General features: G+C 46.0%; 3 protein-coding genes across 3 annotated transcripts in view; 1 reads left to right on the forward strand and 2 right to left on the reverse strand.

Annotated features, from left to right (window-relative positions):
* Positions 1 to 22: 22 nt before the first annotated feature.
* Positions 23 to 20,432, forward strand: part of BPGM (bisphosphoglycerate mutase) — a 38,340-nt gene continuing 17,930 nt past the window's right edge. The window contains exon 1 of the mRNA XM_087767555.1: positions 23 to 73. The gene's annotated coding sequence lies outside the window, so the exon portion shown is untranslated. The remainder of the gene's footprint in view (positions 74 to 20,432) is intronic.
* LOC104017941 (aldo-keto reductase family 1 member B1) lies at positions 4,191 to 6,784 on the reverse strand. The gene is made up of 6 exons (XM_009471020.2): positions 6,662 to 6,784; positions 6,091 to 6,197; positions 5,852 to 5,933; positions 5,255 to 5,338; positions 4,697 to 4,779; positions 4,191 to 4,246 (listed from the first exon to the last, which is right to left on the reverse strand). Exons 1-6 carry the CDS (start codon positions 6,779 to 6,781, stop codon positions 4,204 to 4,206), a joined length of 519 nt encoding a protein of 172 aa, XP_009469295.2. The 5' UTR covers positions 6,782 to 6,784; the 3' UTR covers positions 4,191 to 4,203.
* LOC148054694 (aldo-keto reductase family 1 member B1-like) lies at positions 7,310 to 10,710 on the reverse strand. Its single transcript, XM_087766017.1, has 4 exons — positions 10,577 to 10,710; positions 10,056 to 10,223; positions 8,872 to 8,988; positions 7,310 to 7,537 (listed from the first exon to the last, which is right to left on the reverse strand). The coding sequence occupies exons 1-4, from the start codon at positions 10,604 to 10,606 to the stop codon at positions 7,310 to 7,312; spliced, it is 543 nt and encodes a 180-aa protein (XP_087622143.1). The 5' UTR covers positions 10,607 to 10,710.

Below are 20,432 nucleotides of genomic sequence, written 5' to 3' on the forward strand. Positions count from 1 at the left end.
CTGCCTCGATGGCAGCGCCGCCCAATCAGCAGCACAGCGGGGCAACCAATGGGGATCCCAGCCGGTTGCTATGGTAAGGTCCGGGGGGAACTTCCTGCGGGTGGGGGTGTCCGGGGGGCTCCGCCGCGCCCCGGGGCCGCCCCCAGCGCCTCCTCCCCCGCTCCCGCCTCGGCCGGTTTGATTTTTCTCCGAGAGCGGCGTTTCCCACCGGAGCCGACGCCCCAGTCAGGCGGGCCCGGCTGCTGAGGCCCGGCGCAGGGCACCCCTTGTGCGCGGCGGGCGGCTGCGGCCGGAGGCGGCGTCCGCCGGGGGCCCACGGCAGAGCCGGGCCGTAACGGCCGTGCCGGGGCCCAGCGGGCCTCACACCGGCCCCTTCAGTGCAGGCCAGCCCCGGCTCGGGCGAGCCTTCTGCTGGGGCTGAAATCGATTAATAGTCGGGGAGGTGCTGACCCCCCCAGGGTGCCCCCTGTGGGCCTCTGCTCCCGGTGAAGTTCCTGTCAAAAGATAAGGGCTGAGGGCCGCTGTGCCCCGATCCGGCTTGTGTTTGTGCAGGGTTCAGCTCCTGCAGCACCCTGTCCCCGAGCCATGGGTTGTTCATGCGTATCTTGCTTGTGATAACGCGCTGGGGCGTTGCAACACGCTGTTGCAGTTCACCCCATCAGGTTACCCGATGCAGAGCCTGTTTCATTCAGTGGCACTTTGGCCCCCGATTTGTCATCGGTAAAGCCAGGGGGGAGCCCCGAAATGAGTCAATAAACAGGAGTCCCGGGGTAGGGCATGAGACAGAGGTCTCTCAGCTCAGGGAGCTGCTCCCTTGCTGCTGGCCATGTGGTGGTTGGCTGTGAGCCATGGGCCAAGGAAGAGCTGAGCCCTTTTGGCTGGAGCAGCGTGTCCTCATGACAGTGATGGTGGCCTGGGCTGGTCTCCCCTTGGCAGAGCCTTGTGACCCTGCGTGCTGATGAAGTGAAACGGCTAGAGAAGCCTTGGTGTGGCTGGCTTGTGAGGCTGGGGAGCACCTTGTTCCCCTCTCCAGATGGGGCAAATGCAGCTTTCACTTTGGGATAAGTGAGCTTACGAGTAATTTAGAAAATGATGAGTATAAACTGCTTCATTTTAAATGTTGGGGGAAAACTATTTTTTAATATGTTTTCAAAGCTGCAGAAGAGCAGTGAGTTTTCAGTGAATGTCACAATGATCACATTGTCTCTCTGTCTGTAGGGACATGCAGACTGTGTTTCAGAATAAAATATACAAGTGTAGAAATAAATGGTAGGTGACCTTTAATTTCACATTAGAAACTGACTTTGAAATTTTGGAGAGGCAAAGTATGCTGTATTGATGAGGTGGTCACAGTGCAGTGAAAAAAACCTGATTTATCAGCAGGATCCTGTAAGTACTCCATAATGGTATGTTAGGGCTGCTTGGGAGGCTTTGCTCTTTCCTTATACTTGGAGAACTGATTCAGGTACAAGCATAAGTTGGGAGTATGGTGCATTTTTCTCTGGGTGCCTCTCCCACAGCAGATGCCCAGGCTATTTTTGCTTCATTTAACTGAAGGCAGACAAGATAATTAGTTTTTCTCTTTACTCTTCCTCCTGTTTTGTGTCAGTGCCACCGGCTGTCTGCAGCAGGATGTGGTGTTTCAGTGGAATCATGTAACAGTTACACAACTCAGGGCTTATCTTTGATCCTTTTTTGGGATTTCTTCTCCATAGATCTGCTCTAAGTGTGCCCAGCTTCTTGGGGGCTGGTTTGTTCACAAAAGTCAGTGAAAAATGCAAAATGACACATTTTGCCTTGGCTGCAATACATTTTCTCAAGTGAGTCTAAAGACCAGCTGAAGTGCCAGTTTGCCACTGCTCTCCTTTGTATTCCCAAGGCACTCAAGCTTGTGGTGCGGTGCTGGCGATTTATTAGTGTTAGCAGTGTCACATTCAGAAGCAATCAATGGTGAGTGGGTTTCAAGCCTTGGTGTAGGAACTGCCAGAATCAATCAGATTTTGTACTGGAACAGCACCAAGGTGAACTGGTGCCGTCAGAGACTTGTGCTCTGCAAGTCTGTGAAAGCTTGCAAAGCCCGGCTGTTTGGCCAGTAAGATGGGATCTCTTATGAGAAGGAGGAGAAGTCCCCGCAATATTTGTTCTCATTCTTCTGAGCGTGTCTTTTTGGGAGAGGTTTCAGAGCCTCGTGTTCTTGCGGCAAGGAGCTGGGTAGGGTGCGATGACAGATAATGAGACTTGGTGGAGAGCGTGGCTGAGAAATGCAATTTGCCCTTCCTCTCATTTTCTTCTGCGATTTTTGTGTTGCTTCCTCTGCGACCGCGTGTTCTCCTGTGAAGGTGGGTGCTTGGTTTTCCCCCATGGTTTCTTGAATGAGAGCTGCCTTGGTCTTTTAACAGAGGATTTTGGGCAGAAGGTTTGCATTTTGCTTTGCCGTTTGCGCCTGTTGGTGGGAGGCTTTCCCCAGATCATGCCAAGACACGGGAGCTGTCAGTTCTTTCTCTCTCCTGAAGGCGTGGCTGGGGTTGTCAGATGATGGCAGGGCCTCTGGGAAAGAAGTATACTGAAAGAGGATGTTTATCTTGTTAAATGGAGCGCATCAGTTCAACTTCCAGATGCTCATTAAGGCAGGAATGCAGATAGGAGGATAGAGGTTTAATCCAACTCCAAGACCTTGGCCTCTTTCTTGCATTGAGTTCAGATCAAGCCAGGAGCATACTCTGAGGTTGCACCACCATCTCTGTGGCTTCTCAAGAGTTTTGTTGAAGGCTTTAGTCTTTGATAATTGTGGTATTTGGCTATTAATCTGGTGAGCTGGTAAAACTGTGTATTTAAAATGAAACTCCAGAAACGAAACTGAGAGCACATACCCTCACTCTCTGTGGCAGATCCAGGTCAGTTTGCCTGCCCTAAGCAGGCAGCTCCTGTCTTCTCATCCCCGACACCTAAGCCAGATTGAGCAAGATGATGTGGCTAAACCCTTCTGATGTCTCCTTTTTTTCAGTAGGTTGTTGTCTGTGCCCTGGGAGAGGGCCTGGGAGAGACCCTTCAAGTGGCTGCAGGAGAGCCCTCCAGCGTGGGTGGGATGGGGCAGTAAGTGCTGCCCTTAGCCAAGGGGCATCTGGATGGATTTGTGTGGCTGCCCACGGCGACGGCTCTGCAGTGACTTAGAGCGAGTGTTTGAGCAGGAGCTTTCCAAGGGAAAGAGGGTGTTTGTGAAGGCTGGTAGAACTTCCCTAAACATTTGGCTCCCACGCCATAGCAAATATTGTACCCTTGCTGGGTTCAATAACATGGTGTATTTTTTCACAGGATGGATGTCTTACCTCTGCCGGGAGCTTGCTGAGGGCTTTACGGGCTGCTTCATTCAGGAAGCTGGGAAACATATGGTCTTGGGCTAGATCTTTGTGAATTGAAAATGAAAATTTTGGGTCCTAAGGTGCTGGCAGTTTGGGCGCAGCACCGAGGGGCTGAGCCTCCCCTGACCGGGGGGCAGACACCCGGGTTGTGTGGCATGTGAAATCCCCCCGGCACCGCTGGGGGCTGTGGCCAGAGCTCGGGGGCTGGTGGCCGGCGGGGAGGGGGCAACGCGGGTCTCCTCTGAGGGCTGGCTGCCCTCTGGTGCCGGCAGGGGAAAGTGCCGAGTGGCTTTGTTGTCCCAGGGAGGGTTCGTGTCCCCGAAGTGCAGGTGGCTGCAGCCGATCTCTCTGTGCGTCTCAGGGTAGGCGGGTTTGGGGTTTTTCCTACGCTAGATGGAAGACTTTCAGCCAATAATGTTTTTGCATTTTAAAATTAATTTTATTTAAAATAGGGGACATTTCCGATGGAATTGTGGATACATGGGGTTTTTTTTGTGGTTTGTCAACATCTGGTTTCTGCTGAGGCAAGACTGAAGGCAGTCACTGAATGGTGGTTCAGACTCTCCCCATATTCTGCTTAGCAGCTCTGCCCAGGCTATTTGGTAGTAATCCCCTCTTCTAAGAAGCAGAAAATTATTACACCCCACATTTTGTTCTGTAGAGTAACATTCTTTCCTTCTTCCAAAAAAAGAACTCAAATACATTTCATGGGATAAACATCCCGTGTCTTTACTGGCAGCGCAGGGCAAACACAGTAAGAAAACCAGATAAATAGACAGCTCCAAGTTAGAGCAGAGACACATGAGACACCAGAGGTCTAGTGAAGGCCATGTTACGAGCATCTTCAGTATTCTGCATGGAAAGGGTACTCCTTGTGAGTTTTGGACCTGAAAAAAATCAAAGAGGGAATGTTATCTTCATGGGTGAAGTAAATGTTACATAGAGGTGTACTGGGTGTGTGGAGGAGCCACCAAGGGAAAATCTGCACCACATAATTACAGGAAGAACATGTGGAGATATGTGTCCTCATTTCTCTAATACAGACAAAGATTAAATGAACATCTAGAACCCATTTTTTATAATTCAAGTTAGAGTGTTTCCTCGAAACTGAATTCAAAATTAGAACGTAGTTTGTTTACATTGTTTTGTTTTGTTTTTTAAATGAGAATATTAAACCCTCTCCTGAAGAAGTATTTTTGGGACAAACCAGTTGGAATTTGAGTTGGCATGTTTTTAATTAAACTGAATTTCATGCTACCTAGTAGCTGTGACACACAATTCCTTGTAAAGAATATTCAAAATTTAAGAGTTGGAAGGCAACAAGCAGTGTCACTTACATGCTCATTGCACAGATCCTCCAGTTTCTGTTAAAGCTGAGAATGGTTGCCATCTCCTCTTTAGTCAATTCAAAGTCAAACACCTAACAAGAGAAACAGCTGGAAATCGCTTCTTTGAAAAATCAAACAGTGTGAAGAAAGACAAGACTAGAAAGCAGCTCCACACCGGAGGGTCCATTTTCAGTTGTGGACCACTGAATTAGCAGTCAGAGGAACAACTTGTTTTATGGACACAAGAACTGTTTTATGAACATTGCTTATTCTATGTAAGACTTTCCTGGCATGTTACTGTGTGTGGGCTCTAAGCAAGCTGTGCCTGCTGACTCATCCACAAGCCACGGAACAGGAAACGTCATATAAGACCTGTTCATCTGTCCTCTCCAAAGGTAGGCCTGACTTAACCCTCAGTAGAGCGTAGGTAAGCATAAAGAAAGAAAAAGCCCAGTCCTCTTGCCTGAGGAGGACTTGGGAAGGGTGAAAAAGGGTTGCTGCTTGCTCTGCAGGGGGAAGGCATGCCATCTCTGAACGGCAGCACTCAGCTCGCTCGTAATTACTCACTTTGAGGTTCTCCACAATGCGCTGCGGTGTGACAGACTTGGGAATCGCAATCACATTTCTCTGGATCTGGAAGCGAAGGAGAACCTGCAGGAACAGACCACTGAGTCAGAGAGAGGACGGCTCCTGCTCTGAAGGAAGCAGCGCCTGTTCCAGCAGCTGTTTTCCCTAAGCTACACCGCCTCTGCAGAGCTGCATTTCAAATCATTCCCGTTGCTGTGGCCTAGGTAGCGCTTCCTGGAGAGCAAAGAGCCCACATGGAAGGCCTCCTTTCCCACCCAGCTTTGGGACAGTCAATTCCTTTTCTTCCCACCTGGACTCTCAGCAGTCTATGCAAGGCTTTCATTCTCTGCAAGAGGCCTTGAGAGGGGAAATGACATCTGAAGATGGGTCAAGAATCTTTTTCTGGCTGAGGGCAAAGAGATAGTAGCATATATTGCAGGCCATATAATAAACAATCTACATCATTGTTAGGGAAGAATCAGAGGAGTGCCACAATTCATAGGGAATGGATGCAGGTTCTACCTGCTCCTCACATCTGTTTTCCTTAATGGCTGCGTTACTGGAAGGAGTACCCACTACTGTCCAGCACCTATGCACCTGTGCTGGGGTTTTGTTGTGCTTGGCTGCAATCTCTTTGATCTTGGGGTCATCCAGAAGGGAAGGATCCTCTGGCTTAGCCCTACACAGACAAAAGTTAAGATCAGTGGTGAGGAGCCTCCACAGAGAGATCCAACCTAGCAACGGAGGTACGTATCTTGATGAATGATTAATGGTCCTCTTGTAGTCTCAATGTTTCAAGCATAATCCGTGCCAGCTCTCTTGCAAAGCAATCTTACCATGGCCTGTCAGGAGAGCCAAGAGGACAGTACGCTGTCACAGCAATCCCTTTGGATTGACAGTACTTGATCAGCTTCTCCTGGGTAAGGTATGGATGACAGTCGATCTGCCAACACAAAGGCACAGAGGCTGATAGTGGCAGAACCGTTGTAATACTTCTGTGCTCCATGGATTATCTCCTAATCCAATGACAGGCTGCCTTTTGCCCTAATTTGCCAGTGGCCTACGTCATAATATGCATCCTTAGTATTGAAGACACCGATTTTTATACAAAGTGCTTATACATTTTTCTTCTGCAGCGGTTTCATAAAGCTCATCTCTGGGTTCTTTATTCTTCCAGAAAGAATGTTTCACAGGGAAATATTCCAACTTTTGTAAACAGCGTTTCAACAAGGTGAGACAAAAAAGGAAGTATCCCAGTGCCTTGTGTACCCAGAAATATTCAGAATGGGATTTAAGAGTACAGGCTGTATTCTACTTTGTTCTCCCTTTTTTCATATCCTCATTCAGCTGCAGTGAGATCTTTATAATACCTAGAAACTATTCACCTGCAGTCACTCTGCAGCTTACCTGGTTATTTGTGGGCTTGTACCTTAGTCTTGGTTTGTTTAGGATTCTTTCAATCTGCTCGTGGTTAAAGTTGGAGATTCCAATTGCTTTTACCAGACCAGCATCCACCAGCTCTTCCATGGCCTAACACAGAGGAGCAAAATCATCATCCAGTATGGAAGACAGGTCATGAAGATGTTCTTCCTGATGTGGTTTGTTTCGCCGTCACGAGCAGCACAAAATAACTATTTAGAGTTACAAAGTTCTCTGAGGGAAAAGCAGGTGCTGGTATGTTAATGCCATCTCATCCAAGCCCAAATGCTCGTTCCCTGAGTTTGTGGAAATTCACACCAAGTTGCATAAGGAAAAGAACGACGACACTCAGTAACCCACTATTATGCAAGCACTGGAAGGCAGTGCCACATGCTGCAGGCCAGCTCTCAACCTAAAATGTCTTTATTTCTGTAAAATGGATTTGCGCAATTCAAGAAGGGCAGAAGAACTGTGGTGAAGACAATTGTACAGTGTTACGGTCAAGCAAAGAACTTTTTCAAACCTCAGTCTGGTCTGCAGCTCCACTGAAAGTGATTGTGCAGCTGACTGTGGGTCAGGCGCTCAAATAAGGCACTCAGGAAATAGGAGTAACTAGGTAATGACTAAGCATGCATGTTATGAAAAGCTACTGTGTACTGCCTTATGTTCCTTCCAACTAATTTTGCACACATGAGACAACAGTTCTGTGACTGCTGAAAGTAATGAAAACATGGAAGAGACTGATGAGGACAGAGGACATGACTCTTTTGCTATGGCTGAACTTACCTCCCACGTCTGTAGAATATCAGTGTTGCTAGGTATAGACATGCCTTTGTCATCTTTGGGAAACAGCTCGTCTCCTGCCTGTCAATGAGAGAGAGAATGCTTGAAATAATCTCTGTTGGGACACTAGCTATGTAAAAGAACCAAACAGGAATGTAAGGAGCTAAAGCTAATAGTGCATGAAAAAAAACTCAAGCAATTTTCATTGTAACTTTATTAATTCTGCAGTAATTTCTTATTCTTAGTTCATGCAGGGTCATGCCATTTTTGCCAGCTACTGTCCCCATAAAGACAGGTATTTCTGCTGGACCCATTGAAGTGATGATCCACAAAATGCATGCAGGGAAGTGATTTACTTGTAGAACAATATCCTGGAGTCTTATATGAGTTCACTTCAAGTATGGTTCCGTTATGCACGTTTATGAATAATAGCTTCTTTAGTTGTTTCTAAAAAGGTGTATGGAGGGTTTACTTTGGTCCCGTGAATGTACACATTTATACTGGAGTACATCTGCTGAAAAAGGTACTGCTGACAGATTTCCCATGGGGAGGCTCACTGTTTAAGTTGCTCTGTTAGGAAAATTAGAACAGCCTGTAACTAGACAGTATGGCCAACGTGTTTGAATGATTGGAATTTTCTAAATGCCGCAATATTATGCAGTTTCATTTGACAACTTTGTCCACATAAAGCTAACTAAAACAATATTGAGAGAGAGAAATGAAGTTGAGGAACTCAAAAGCATGAGGTAGAATGCAGATTTTGATCTGGGTGTAGCAGAAAGGAAAGGCTAAGAGTATATGTGTGTATATATATACATAAACTGACATAAATCCTTTGAAGTACATGTAGTCTGCGAAAGTTTGGTATCGAAAAGCCTCATCTTCTGAAATCCAAGGTCTGTGAAACAACACTAAGGCCCCTACAGGCAAGGTCAGCTCAGTCTGGCCCATATTAAGTACTTGGTGATTAAAGAGAGAAATAGAAACCAGAAGCATTTGCTTTTGCCCTGTGATTCTGTAACATGCAGACGAAAGAATTTCTATCAGGCAGCAAAGTGCAGTCCTTCTTCCTGCAAGGGGTAATTTTCAGATGAGCACGCTTTGGATTTGTAAAAGAAAGGGAAAGTGGCATAGATTATGCTTGCGGCTGGGAGGCCTGATCTTAGCGCTAGGTCTGCCTCACTGGTATCCAAGGGGCAGAGGACGCTGTGCAAGCAGCAGTCTCAGGGGCAGAGATCAAGAGCCTGGCTCACGTGGCCAAAGTAAAGCTGAATGAGCAGCACCGGAGCAGTGCTGGTACACACAACAGGCACATGGTCTTTCTGGGCTGGAGCAGCGGTAGTGCTGCAAGCGTTACTGGCAGTTCTGAGGAGCTCTCCCAGGCGGGAACGCCAAGGGCATTGCTGTTACTGTACCTTGAACCCAAGAGGCCAGTGCATGAGGTAGAGATCCAGGTAATCCAATTTCAGGGCAGCAAGAGTCTTCTGGCAGGCTCCCTTCACCAGAGGTTTGTCATAAGAGGTGCACCATAGCTAGAAACAAAAAGCCAAGGCACACCGTGACCTCCTGGGTTAAAGCTCTTGTAATCCTTCTGTCCTGTTCTTGAGAGGAGAGTACCTGTCTGCTTTGGAAGGCGATGTGGAATGAGGCCATCCTAGCGCCCTTCTGATGGGGCTTGCTCTGTGAGCAGGACTGGTCCCTGACACTGAGTGCGGTATGTGCTGTGGCAGTACACATGATCAGACAGATCTGTAGTAAAAACTCCTATTGCGAGGTCAGACTTGTGTAAAAGAGGATGGCTTAGCTCAAGAAAGCTTTCTGTCAGATTTGACCATTTGTACATTTCCTGTAAAAAATTTAGCAGGCAAAGCCAAGAAAATACAAAAAAGCCACCAAGAAGTGGTTGGCACCAACCTTTACCAAGGTAAGAAGTAGCTTCAGAATCCAGCTAAATGTCCTGTTTTCCTTAGTAAGCAAGACAAAGAGAAGCCACCAACCACACCTTCCCTGGGACATGTGCTGAGCAGATTACACTGTCCCAAGGTGCCCAGAGCCTCATCTTCCTCACGCAGCAGAGACACCCCTTTGGCAGGGCTGCGAGCCCAGCGGCTGGAACGAGCGTCAGCCACTGCAGGTCTCATCTCCTCTGCTGCGCTTTAGCAGTCAGTGAGGTGCTGTTACCAAGTTGGTTCTGCCTCTGTATCAGCCCCTGACACCAAGTGATCTCAGACCTCGGCATCATGGTTTCTACCTCGCTTGGTGCTACCTGGCCCACTCTGCCTTCTCCTGCTTCCCTTCTCCCACACCAGTGCTCGGCAGGTGGCCTTTCCTCATCCATCCCTCAGCACTTCTAGGTCTCCTCACCAGAGTGCCAGACCACAGCAGGGTGCAATCACGGCGTATCCTTCCTAACTCTCCATACAGAATGTGATGAAGCAGTAAGCTTGTATCAGGAGTTACTTGAATGATGTTATGAATTGCTTTATCCTACAGCATAAAGTTTGTCTCCAGTACTTAAGCAAGCTTCCTACTATGAAAATACTATAGGCAAAGCATTCCCTCACCCCTGCTCCAAGGTGGAAGATCATCAGATCCATACCTTACTGACGATGAAGAGGTCCTCTCGTTTCACAACGCCTTCCTTGATTTTCTGCTGGATCCCCTCCCCAACTTCATTCTCATTCTGGTACACGTAGGCACAGTCAAAGTGGCGGTACCCAGCATCGCTGGCAGCGATCACTGCAGCTGTTACTTGCCCAGCTGGGGACTAAAAATAAGGCATAAATCTAAGAATCTCAAATCAGTACATGTTAAATACCTGTATCCTAGCAAAATAAAAATAGGAGAACCACCTTACTGAATTCAATCTCCCCCTCCCCCAGGTTGTGGGTTTTTTTCTTTACAAGAACAGTATTTCTTGCAGTCATAAACATGGGCTCCAGGGCTTGAAGCCAGTCTCTAGCCATTTCCCCATAGCCCCACTCACACGCAGGCTCAGCCCAACAGCCAGGTACAGCAGAGCCCCCAAACCCAGGACAGCTCTACAGAGCTGAACCAGGGGGAACCGAGTTTTGTGCAAGGGAGCTCTGCACTGCCAGTGCTTTTCTCTGAAGCCGTTACCTTCCAGGTGCCCAGCCCCACGAGGGGCATCTTCACCCTGGTGCTCAGCTGCGTGTAGGTCGCCTTGGCCCTCCATGCCGTCTGGGCAGCCCCACTGCAGCTGCCTTTTGCCCAGCCGGTTTAATAGTGACTGGTCGCTGGCCAGGGCAGGGAAAGATGGTGGAGCAGTGCCCGTGCTCTGGGCCCTCCCATATCCAGCAAACAAGGCTGTGGCTTTTTCTCTGTAGACTCACACAGGTTAATGTGAAAGCTGAAATCAATTATAAATCGCGGAGTTGATCACTCCCCTGGGGCGTGCAGTGGTGCACCCTGGGGACCTTTCTTCCTGGTGAAGTTCCTGTCAAAAGATAAGGGCTGAGGGCCGCTGTGCCCCGATCCGGCTTGTGTATGTGCAGGGTTCAGCTCCTGCAGCACCCTGTCCCCGAGCCATGGGTTGTTCATGCATATCTTGCTTGTGGTAACGCGCTGGGGTGTTGCAACACGCTGTTGCAGTTCACCCCATCAGGTTACCCGATGCAGAGCCTGTTTCATTCAGTGGCACTTTGGCCCACGATTTGTCATCGGTAAAGCCAGGGGGGAGCCCCGAAATGAGTCAATAAACAGGAGTCCCGGGGTAGGGCATGAGACAGAGGTCTCTCAGCTCAGGGAGCTGCTCCCTTGCTGCTGGCCATGTGGTGGTTGGCTGTGAGCCATGGGCCAAGGAAGAGCTGAGCCCTTTTGGCTGGAGCAGCGTGTCCTCATGACAGTGATGGTGGCCTGGGCTGGTCTCCCCTTGGCAGAGCCTTGTGACCCTGTGTGCTGATGAAGTGAAACGGCTAGAGAAACCTCGGCGTGAGTATTTATGCTTCACAGGCTGGGAAGTGAGGGACAGGGGACAACAGGGAAGTTCACACAGGAGACGTGTGGCAAAGTTGAGAAGTAAAATTAAGTCCCCATTTTCTCTCGATCTTAACAGGACCATCCCTCTGGTAAAACTCCAGAGTTGCCTGTTTTTTCTTTTCACTTTTACATCTCCTTGTAGTACTAGTACAGACAACAGGCATACCTCCGTGGCTTGTTTGTTAGCGGCCAGGGCATTCATAAAGGAGAGATTCATAATGCAGAGAGAGAAGAGAAAAGGTGTCCTGTAGCTACGTGGTCATCGCGGATGCCATATATAATTAGTGTCATAAACTAATACATCCTTTTGAACAAGAATAGAATGGGATCCAGCTAATGGATGGGAGGCTGTATTTTAACGTTTGCACACACGGGGGCAGAGTTCAACTTGCGTGTGACTGCTGCTTTTGCATTTCTTCAATAATCTCTCAGCAGATTGAATTGCATATTGCATTCCTTAGATTTTGTAATAACGAGAAGGTGGAAATCTCTCTTCCTCTGTTTCTTTTCCTAAAAAGGCTAAGAAGAAAAAAAATGAAGGTGGCTTACATTTGTAATAAATAAATAGGCACGAAATTTTCTGGTAGGGACCCAAAAGGTACAATCTGAGTTTTGAAGAGGAAATTAGCAATTATCACTAACATACGGACTTTCTGAATTGTCTGATCCTTAAATTAAAGGCACAAAAAAGAATTTCCTTTTCCCTGCTGTCTTTCGCACTGAACTGCATGAGACTGCTTTCCCTGCCTCAACTCACCGCTCTCTCTCAAGATGTTCCAGACTTGCACTTTTAAGCATTGTTATGCATGGGGGGAAATCACGTCTGGTTGCTCCCTCCTGTTAACCGGGCACTTACTTACGACATGTTGTATATCCCAGGGGAAACAGAAAGACTGTCTAAAATTTAGAATGGTTGGATTTACTGTGACCGGTAGCACTCTAACGCGCTCAGCACCTCCAGCGCGTTTTTGACTGCAGCAATCAATGGGGATTGTGGGCTGTCTGCAGCTCGCAGGAAGCAGTATGCGCTGTACGGAGCTGGGTTGTTAACTACACATTTGCGGCCAGAGGCTGCTTCCATTGGGAGATTTGCCATTGATTCAACAGCATCGGAGCAAGCCTTTTGTTAAAATGTCTGCCAACAGTGTTAGCTCTCTCTTTGTTCAGCCAGTCTAGTACCAAACCCTGTCTAACCTATTTTGTATATTGGCCCTGATGTCCTCAGAATGGCTGGATGTCACGATTTCAACACTGTGTACGTTTTCCAGTGCTTCCTCGCCAGAGATGCCCTCTGGTGCCGCCCTGCAACTCACGATGCAGCTGTGGTGGTGGCAGCTCGGGCACAATGGGGGAGACGAGATTCGTCAGGATCTGCATCCCAGCCTTGGCCTGAGTGTGCTGGCATCTGGGGCGAGGAACCAAGAGCAGCAAGAAGAGTAAGAACTGACCTTTTCCCAAGCACTTTCCCCACTCTGTAGTGTAAACCAGTGGGCTCAAGCTGATTGAACAGGCACTGGGATAGCTTGCCAGGCTAAGAAAGCAGAGCTGCTACAAATGGTTTATGGTCTTTTTTATACTTTTGCTCAGTCACTGTGTGTGACCCTCTGGAGAGAGATGGACTTCCCAGAAGGAGGAGTCACATTCTGACATTTTCACAGCATTGGTGAGACAAGAAGCCTGAAGTGATATATTTTCATTTTTGAGGAAACCCCAGCCAGTCTGGCTCTGAAGCTGTAGTAACTATTAGTTACAAAGAGAGGAAATAGGGGAAAGCCTGTGGAACATCAGCTTGAAACTACCCTGAAGAGGAACCTTTTAACTCAGCAGAACTGCAGGAAGCTACAGCTTTGAGAGCTACATCAAATGGGGTGGTTTGGTGATAAAGAGAAGAGTAACTTGCCAACAAGGGGGTACCTGAGGGTAAATAAGACAGGAAGAGATAGTTAATAAAACTGTCAGGCAGCGGGAAGCAGACCCCTGGAGGCAGTGGAGGAGGTGTTGACAGCAGACAAGGGCAAAACAAGGCATGTTCACAGTATTCCCAAAGTATAATATGGTTACATTTTCTTCTGAGTTTTGTCTACATGAAGATCTTGCACTGTTTCATTATGTGGATGCAAATGCCTTTTTTGGACACATGTCAGTTGAAGTATGTTGTATATTGATTTAGCTTAAATCCATTCCTCACCACTTCAGTTAAAACAGTAGAAAACACTCCAGCAAAATAACATCTATCCTCCCACAGACTTAGCATTAATTTAACAGCATCAGGTTTTGAACTGGTTTAATTAAACTGCAACTTCCTTGCACAGGCCAGGACTGGTTGCTGCAGAAGCGTGTCAGTGTCTCTTCTTGAACTTGTAAAAAGAAACCATTTGATCATAGACTGGAGAGGTGGATTAATGTGGGACTGGCAAATACTTTGCTTGATTTTCTCTAGGTCAAGCCCTGTGAAAAGAGCAGGTACCAAAGCATCAATGAAGACAGTACCTTCTCAGTTGTTTCTTTGGAAAAAGGGGCTTTGTAATGAGGAGATAAGCAACTTAAGTTAAATAGGAAGGACACCATGGCCAGCCTCCAAACCCAGCTCATCTACAAATGGAAAATTTGCCCATCCCAGACCTACATTCCTGTCCAGTTCTGTTGGTAGGCATGGTTATCACAGGAACGAGATTTTTCCTCCCTCGTATATGCAGACTGTAGGTTTTCCAAAGCTCGTCACTTTTGAGAATGGTCTGCTATTTTTCTTGCGAAGTGGAGGCTCTTGTCCTCGTGGAAAAATATTTTCATGCTCCATTTCAAGTTTCAGCAATCAGTTGTGTCGAGTTTTGACAAGAAAAGGGGTGCTTCAAATGCCTTAAGAGTGGAGGAAGGGATGGGTTTTCCATTTGTGAAACACAAAAGTGTTGAAATATTTTCCTCATGTTTGGAAAACAAAACAAAGTGAAGCACACAGGAAAACCAATGAGTTCATCTTGATTAGGAACAACATGAAAAATACCACTGTGGAATCTGCAATTAGAGATGAATAGAAATTGCTTTATAACCTGAACTCGTACACAACGGGGGAGCCAGATTGTTTTAGCTGAGTTACTCAGGTTTTGTGAATACGAGAGCAGAACCTCATGTGGTCTTTCTCCTGTCACATGGCAGGAGCCGTGGGCAATATGAACATTTAGTGGGGATGTGGAAGGTCCGGTGATTCCCACAAAAGTATGGCTTATTGTCCTTCACTAATCCATGGATCTGCACAGTTATTTCGCTGTGTGCTCCAGGTTTGCTGTAGGGTTGGTCAGATGGGCTTCTGCACTCTCAGCATCTGTCATTTCCAGAAGTAATTGAGGGCATGCAGGGAGGAGGCCATGAGCTGGACATCGTTCTGGCAGGATGCTTCCAGCTGTTTTCTTATCTGGGGACTCGTGCTTGTCCTGTAACCAGAACATGTCTGTAACCCGAGGGGCTGGGAGAAGATGGTGGCCAGGTGTGGGTTGCTGCAGGAGCCAGGAAAATTAATTTGGCCTGTGTATGCTCCCAGCTGCCCCTGTAAATTAGGTGTAACCCAGAAGACCAGATCTAGTGGCTTCTTCATGTCTAAAGTTTGTGAGCACCTATATCTTTAGAAGGGCAAGAGACCTTGGTCAGATAGCACGGGGCTCATTTTCTGCTGTCTTTCTAGAGGTATTATAACACTCCCCTCACTCCCCTCAAAAAAAAAAAAAAAAGATACATACTTGGTTACCAGATAAACACTACTTCTGCAAATGCCTTCTTAAGAAGGGCAGGATCATACTGCCCAGGTTTTGTTCTCACAGATCCATTGAATTGATCTTGGCTCAGTTAATTATTTGGTATATTGCAGATGCAGACTTCCACAGGGAAGAATAATGACGGCAATACTGAATGTTTAAACAAGCACTTGACCTATTCAAAATGCTAAATGATGGATAGTGCCTTGTGTCTCTGGGAAGCAGAAAAGTGTCTTTTTTGTAATATAAAAAGGAGATGCTGAATTACAGGAAAAATATTTTTTTCAGGCTCTTCTGTGGACAGCTAGATCTGATGGAAATAGAGAGGAATAGACTAATTTTGAATTAAAAAAAAAACAGTGGAAATCAGGCACACAATTATTTAAATGAATAGATTTCTGTGTGAGCAAAACAGGTGTGAGATGAAAATTAGACTTGAAAAATTCTGGGAAGTTGGATATCCTGGCTCCCCATCCATGCATTATTTATTAGTTTTGGCTGCCTTTCCACTCATGCTCCTTTTTTGTTAAAGAAACGGGGGGGAGAAACATGAATTAACTTGTGATATACAGCTATTTATTTAGTAACTTAACTTCTAAAGTTTGCTGGGAAACAATCCTGTAAAAGAAAGGCCTAATTTTGTTACTTTTTAAGTCAGGAGCAACCCCACTGAATTCTGAGAAGTTACAGTAAAGTAGAACACTGTGACTCAGTCCTTCTCTTTATATTATCTAATTATGATAGGATAATAATTCTATAGGACGGATTTTTTATATAGGAAACTCACTTTTGTGCTCCATTCAAAACCAAACTAAGCATCAGTCAGACTTGTTTTGTAAACTGGTATGCTGGAAGAGAGCCACATGCCATGGAAAGAAAGGTAAGAAGCACAAGACAAATCTTTGTGATTTGTAGTGTGCTTGTGAGAAAATAAACATAATAGACAGAGATAGCTCTGCACACGCACATCATCAAGTTGTTAGTTAACCCAGGGTTCATTGTAACATGGAAGTACAAAACGTTAGAGCAGCTTTTTTGAGGTGAACCATTAATTTTTCATAGAAAGATATTAGTACAAGTGAACTTGAATATGTCTTGTGTGTGTTTGTTGTTCTCCCCATTCTTTGCAAGGACATTGGAGTTCCCATTTTACCCTTTTGGTAATATTTGCCCAGATTCTTATGTGCTGTTACCATGCTCTAGTATCAGCACTATCCAGTCTGTGTTCTAACTGACTTATCGTGCCTTGACTAGACACCACCCTGCTGCTTTAATTTCTTCAGAGGCCCTTTTAAATTATCTCTTCCCAGACAGTTTCTTACTGACGTCTGATGTCTGCAGCACTTTGTTTATCACGGGGGGAAAAAAAGGCAGATTCACCACGGGATTTTCTTTGCTTTTGATACTGCTACAATAAGTTAATTTGTACAGTGTTGTGACTAGAAAACAGTGAAATGCCCCAAACCAAAACCTGCAATGCAAACCACTCCAAACCCACAAAACTTAGAAGTGAACCTTGTAGATCTTCAAATTGTGTTTCTTGCTCTAGAAATGGGAAAACTTTTGGTTGTGTGAAAGAATTTTGTTTTCCCAGCCGTTGGCACCTTGCACATCTTCTTCTAGAGCTATTTTTGGGGGCTAGAGCTGTATCCGTGAGGGCTCCTTCAGAACATTGTGTTCCACACACTTTCCTGTAGCATCGAGGCACCTGTTGTGGTAAGGTGTTTATTTGAAGATGTCCACGTAATCGTTTTGAGGGCGTAGAGAATGTAAGGTTTTTTCCATGTGTACGTTTTCAGCTTGGGATATGCAGAAATAAAATAATTTTTTGAGTTGAGATTTCAGATGAACAGACAGAAGTCACATGTTTCGCTTCAGAATAACATTACCCGTACCTAGCCATAGGGCTTACATAAGAAACTCAGTTCCCATTTTGGGTTTGGAATACGATGCCTCACATAGTAGCTTCCCTCTGTCTGTTTTGCATGTAATGAAGGCTTTTATGTATTTTCTTCCTCTTTCTCTGTCATTTGTTCAGTACTTAATGATTCAGAAAAACTTCTGCATTTACTTAAAGGCTAAACCTATGATTCTGGTGACAAATGCAGGATTAGTTTAAGTGCTTACACACTCACTTCTCTTTTTTTCGAGCAGATTTTCCCCCCAAGCAATGGTGTTAGAGTGAAAAAAAAAAAAAGTAGAATACTTTATTTGCCTTCCACATGGACTTATGCTTCTGGTTTTGACATAAAGAGAATCCACTCAGATGCATGAAGTTATACATGGCCTCCATACCCAAACAGGATGAAAGCCCCACTGTATTTACATATGAAAGCAGCATTGCATTAGGCACTAGTAAAACAAAAGGTGAAAAAGGCCCTTCGCTGAGGAGCTTAAATTGTAATTGGTTGACTAACTGGTGTGCAAGGTACGCCTCACTGCTCTGTCAGGTGCACCCCCAAGTTTTAGGTAATAATAGGCTTGGTTTAAGACGTGGTGGTGTGATATATTGGCAAATAGGGGTAGGTGTGTGATGAAAAATTACCCACGCATAGGCATGCTTGAGCCGAGAAAATTCTGAGAACCACCTGTCTGGTTAATCCAAGACACGGTGAGTGGGTCTAACAAAAAGACAGAAGTAGGACTGGCATGTCCTTGCCTGCTACGTGCTCTCTGAGCTCTGATGGAGGAGGCTTTATTTTCCTTCATTATAGACCAGGGTCTGGTGTATAGAGACGTATGACGGACTTCAGGCCAACAGGACTGTGCAGCTCTTCACATGAGCTGTGGCTTTGGTCTCAGGAACAAGGAAAACAGCTTCCAGTCCATGAATACACATAAGTTTGCTTGGGATTCAGGTAAGCAAGTGGATTTAGAGACTAGGCTTGGGTGAAAACGTGATATTGATATCTTGTGGATTGCAGTCTTCCTGGGATGGAAAAAATGAAGCTGATATTGAAAAAGCAGTGAATAAAGTGGTCTTTTAAACCAGAAAAACTGAGTAAGCAGAGGTGTAAAAAGAATAGGTAAGGAGACTGAAGGCATGGATGGATAAGATGGCTGTGGTGTTATAAGGAAAGGTGTCCCTCCTGGGTAGCACTGTCCTGCTAACGGGAAGGTTAACACACACTGTGGGCTTCCCAGGCCCCTGCCCGCATTGCAGTTGATTTCTTGCAAGAAATAAAGCATGTGTTTAGTTTACAAGAGGAGATAACCAGTGTATTGGGGGGTGATGGGCAGGGAGACAGATGTAGCCAGAGTAATTTTATGATGTAACAGTTCTGAGTCCTCTTGGGGAAATAAAGATGTGTTTACCTCTCTGCGTAGTGTGTTGTACTCCCAAACCTTTCTCAGTACAAATTCGGCCTCGAATGAAAGTGGACCTTCAGAAAAATTGCCGAGAAATGTGAGACAACAATAGTGCAGATAACAGACAGAGAAAAGACAGGATCTAGGGCTTTTGTAGAGGAAGCACTGTCAAATGTGCCCACCTCCAAATAAAAGGGTGAGGATTGCTTGGGCACACCTCTGGCTGGCAGAGAGAACGGGCATGCTGCTGGCAGCAGCTGAAGGTGGAAAGGAGTAGGGAAGAGTCTAGGAGAGAAGGCACAAGTTCACACAGTAGAAGAACACCCGGGAGGAAGTTTTAGAGAGAAGGTTTCAGAGTTATTAAAGAGTGTGAGGATTTGATTACAGAAGTTTCTTTTGAAGATGAAATTATTAATGAAGACAGCTCATATATCAAACAGGGATAAACAAAGAGCTCAGGGTCTTCTGGAAATTACAGCGGGTATGTCTGCAGTGCTCTCTGGCAAATACTTGATCTAGCTTTGAATAAAGTATCTATTCTATGAAAAAGTACCAAGGGCATAATCAGTGAAGAATGCTCCTGTTTGCCACAGTTTTCATCAATTATTAATCGGCCTTTCTTCTTTCCAGTCCTGTTTTCTTCTGTTTCTGCCTTGCTCAGCTCCAGGTCTTTCTTCAGTGCGGTGCAGGTGTGGTGTGTGGTGTCCCAGCAGAAGTTTATGCATTGAAGAAAGGAGTTTCCTGCACTGCTTCTGCCATAAACATTCCAGCTAAACACTACAGCCTGGAAGGGCTCCAGAGCAGAGACCCTGAAAAACACAGCCCAGCTGGTCTGAGAGATAATAGCTGCCAAATGCGTGTAGCTGTCTGCAAGAAGTCATGCACGGGGATGTGGTTTCCACTCTTCCGTCTGTGTGTAATTTGAAATGTGAATCAAATTCATTAGGCTATTTTTGCCATCCTGATGAAATGGTCTTGTTCAAAGACTAACGGGGATAAGAAATCTGTATTTAATGGCCATGGAGGTCCTGGCTTGTGGCATGGGTTGCTGTCTATTCACTTGCAGTTATGACTGCATATTGGCATATAATGTTTCTTTCTGTTAATTGTATTCTTAATGATTAAAGTACAGCCAATACATAGTGCTGATACTCAAGAACAGGTATTGTTCTTTCTATCTCTAGGACCTTTGGTTCTTTTCCTTGCAAAGTCAATCAACCAGTTTGCCTGTGATTCACCCACCTTCTGAGCTGTACCACGAGTACGTTCGTGCAAGGCGAGACAGGTTGGATCCGACCGGAGGCAGGGTGACTGCAGGTGTGTGATCATACAGTGTGATGTGGGAGTGTTTCTCTTTACCAGTCGGAGCTGATGGGTGGCAAAGCAAACTCTTCTGGTACAGTGAACTTACGAGTACTACTTTGATTACGTAGGCTGGACTCGCTTTATACTGTAGGTTCTGGCTTAGACAAAGTTGATAGAGATGGAAGGTAATTGTTAACATTAAAGTCAGGGGGGGAGATGAAAAGCGTTACATGCGTGTAAGTGCAATTCACACCCAGTGGAAATATTTTGCAGAAGCAGCAGATTTTATTGTAGTTCTGTGTTGAGGTCAGGCATAGCTCTTTTTATCAGGAAAAGCATCGAAAATGTTCTCCCTGAGATGCAGAATGCTTTCCAGAGCTTTCCAAATACATGACGAACAAAGTCAGTGCGGTAACCAGCAAAAAGACGCAGGATGCCGCTCACCAGCAGCCTGGCCACTCTTACCACATAGCACACTTAGTGCTGTGCTGTGCTGAGAGCCTCGTGAAGCAGGGTTTCATCTGGCTGGTCCTTCTTTCCCACTGACAGGTTAGGATCTAATCCCTATGAGTGCAAAACAGAACACCCTTTCTCCTCACAGCGCTTTAGAGACATTA

This window comes from Nipponia nippon, unplaced genomic scaffold (assembly GCF_047370975.1).
Source record: "Nipponia nippon isolate SJK-2023a ecotype South Korea unplaced genomic scaffold, ASM4737097v1 scaffold_3, whole genome shotgun sequence".
Lineage (NCBI taxonomy): Eukaryota > Metazoa > Chordata > Aves > Pelecaniformes > Threskiornithidae > Nipponia > Nipponia nippon.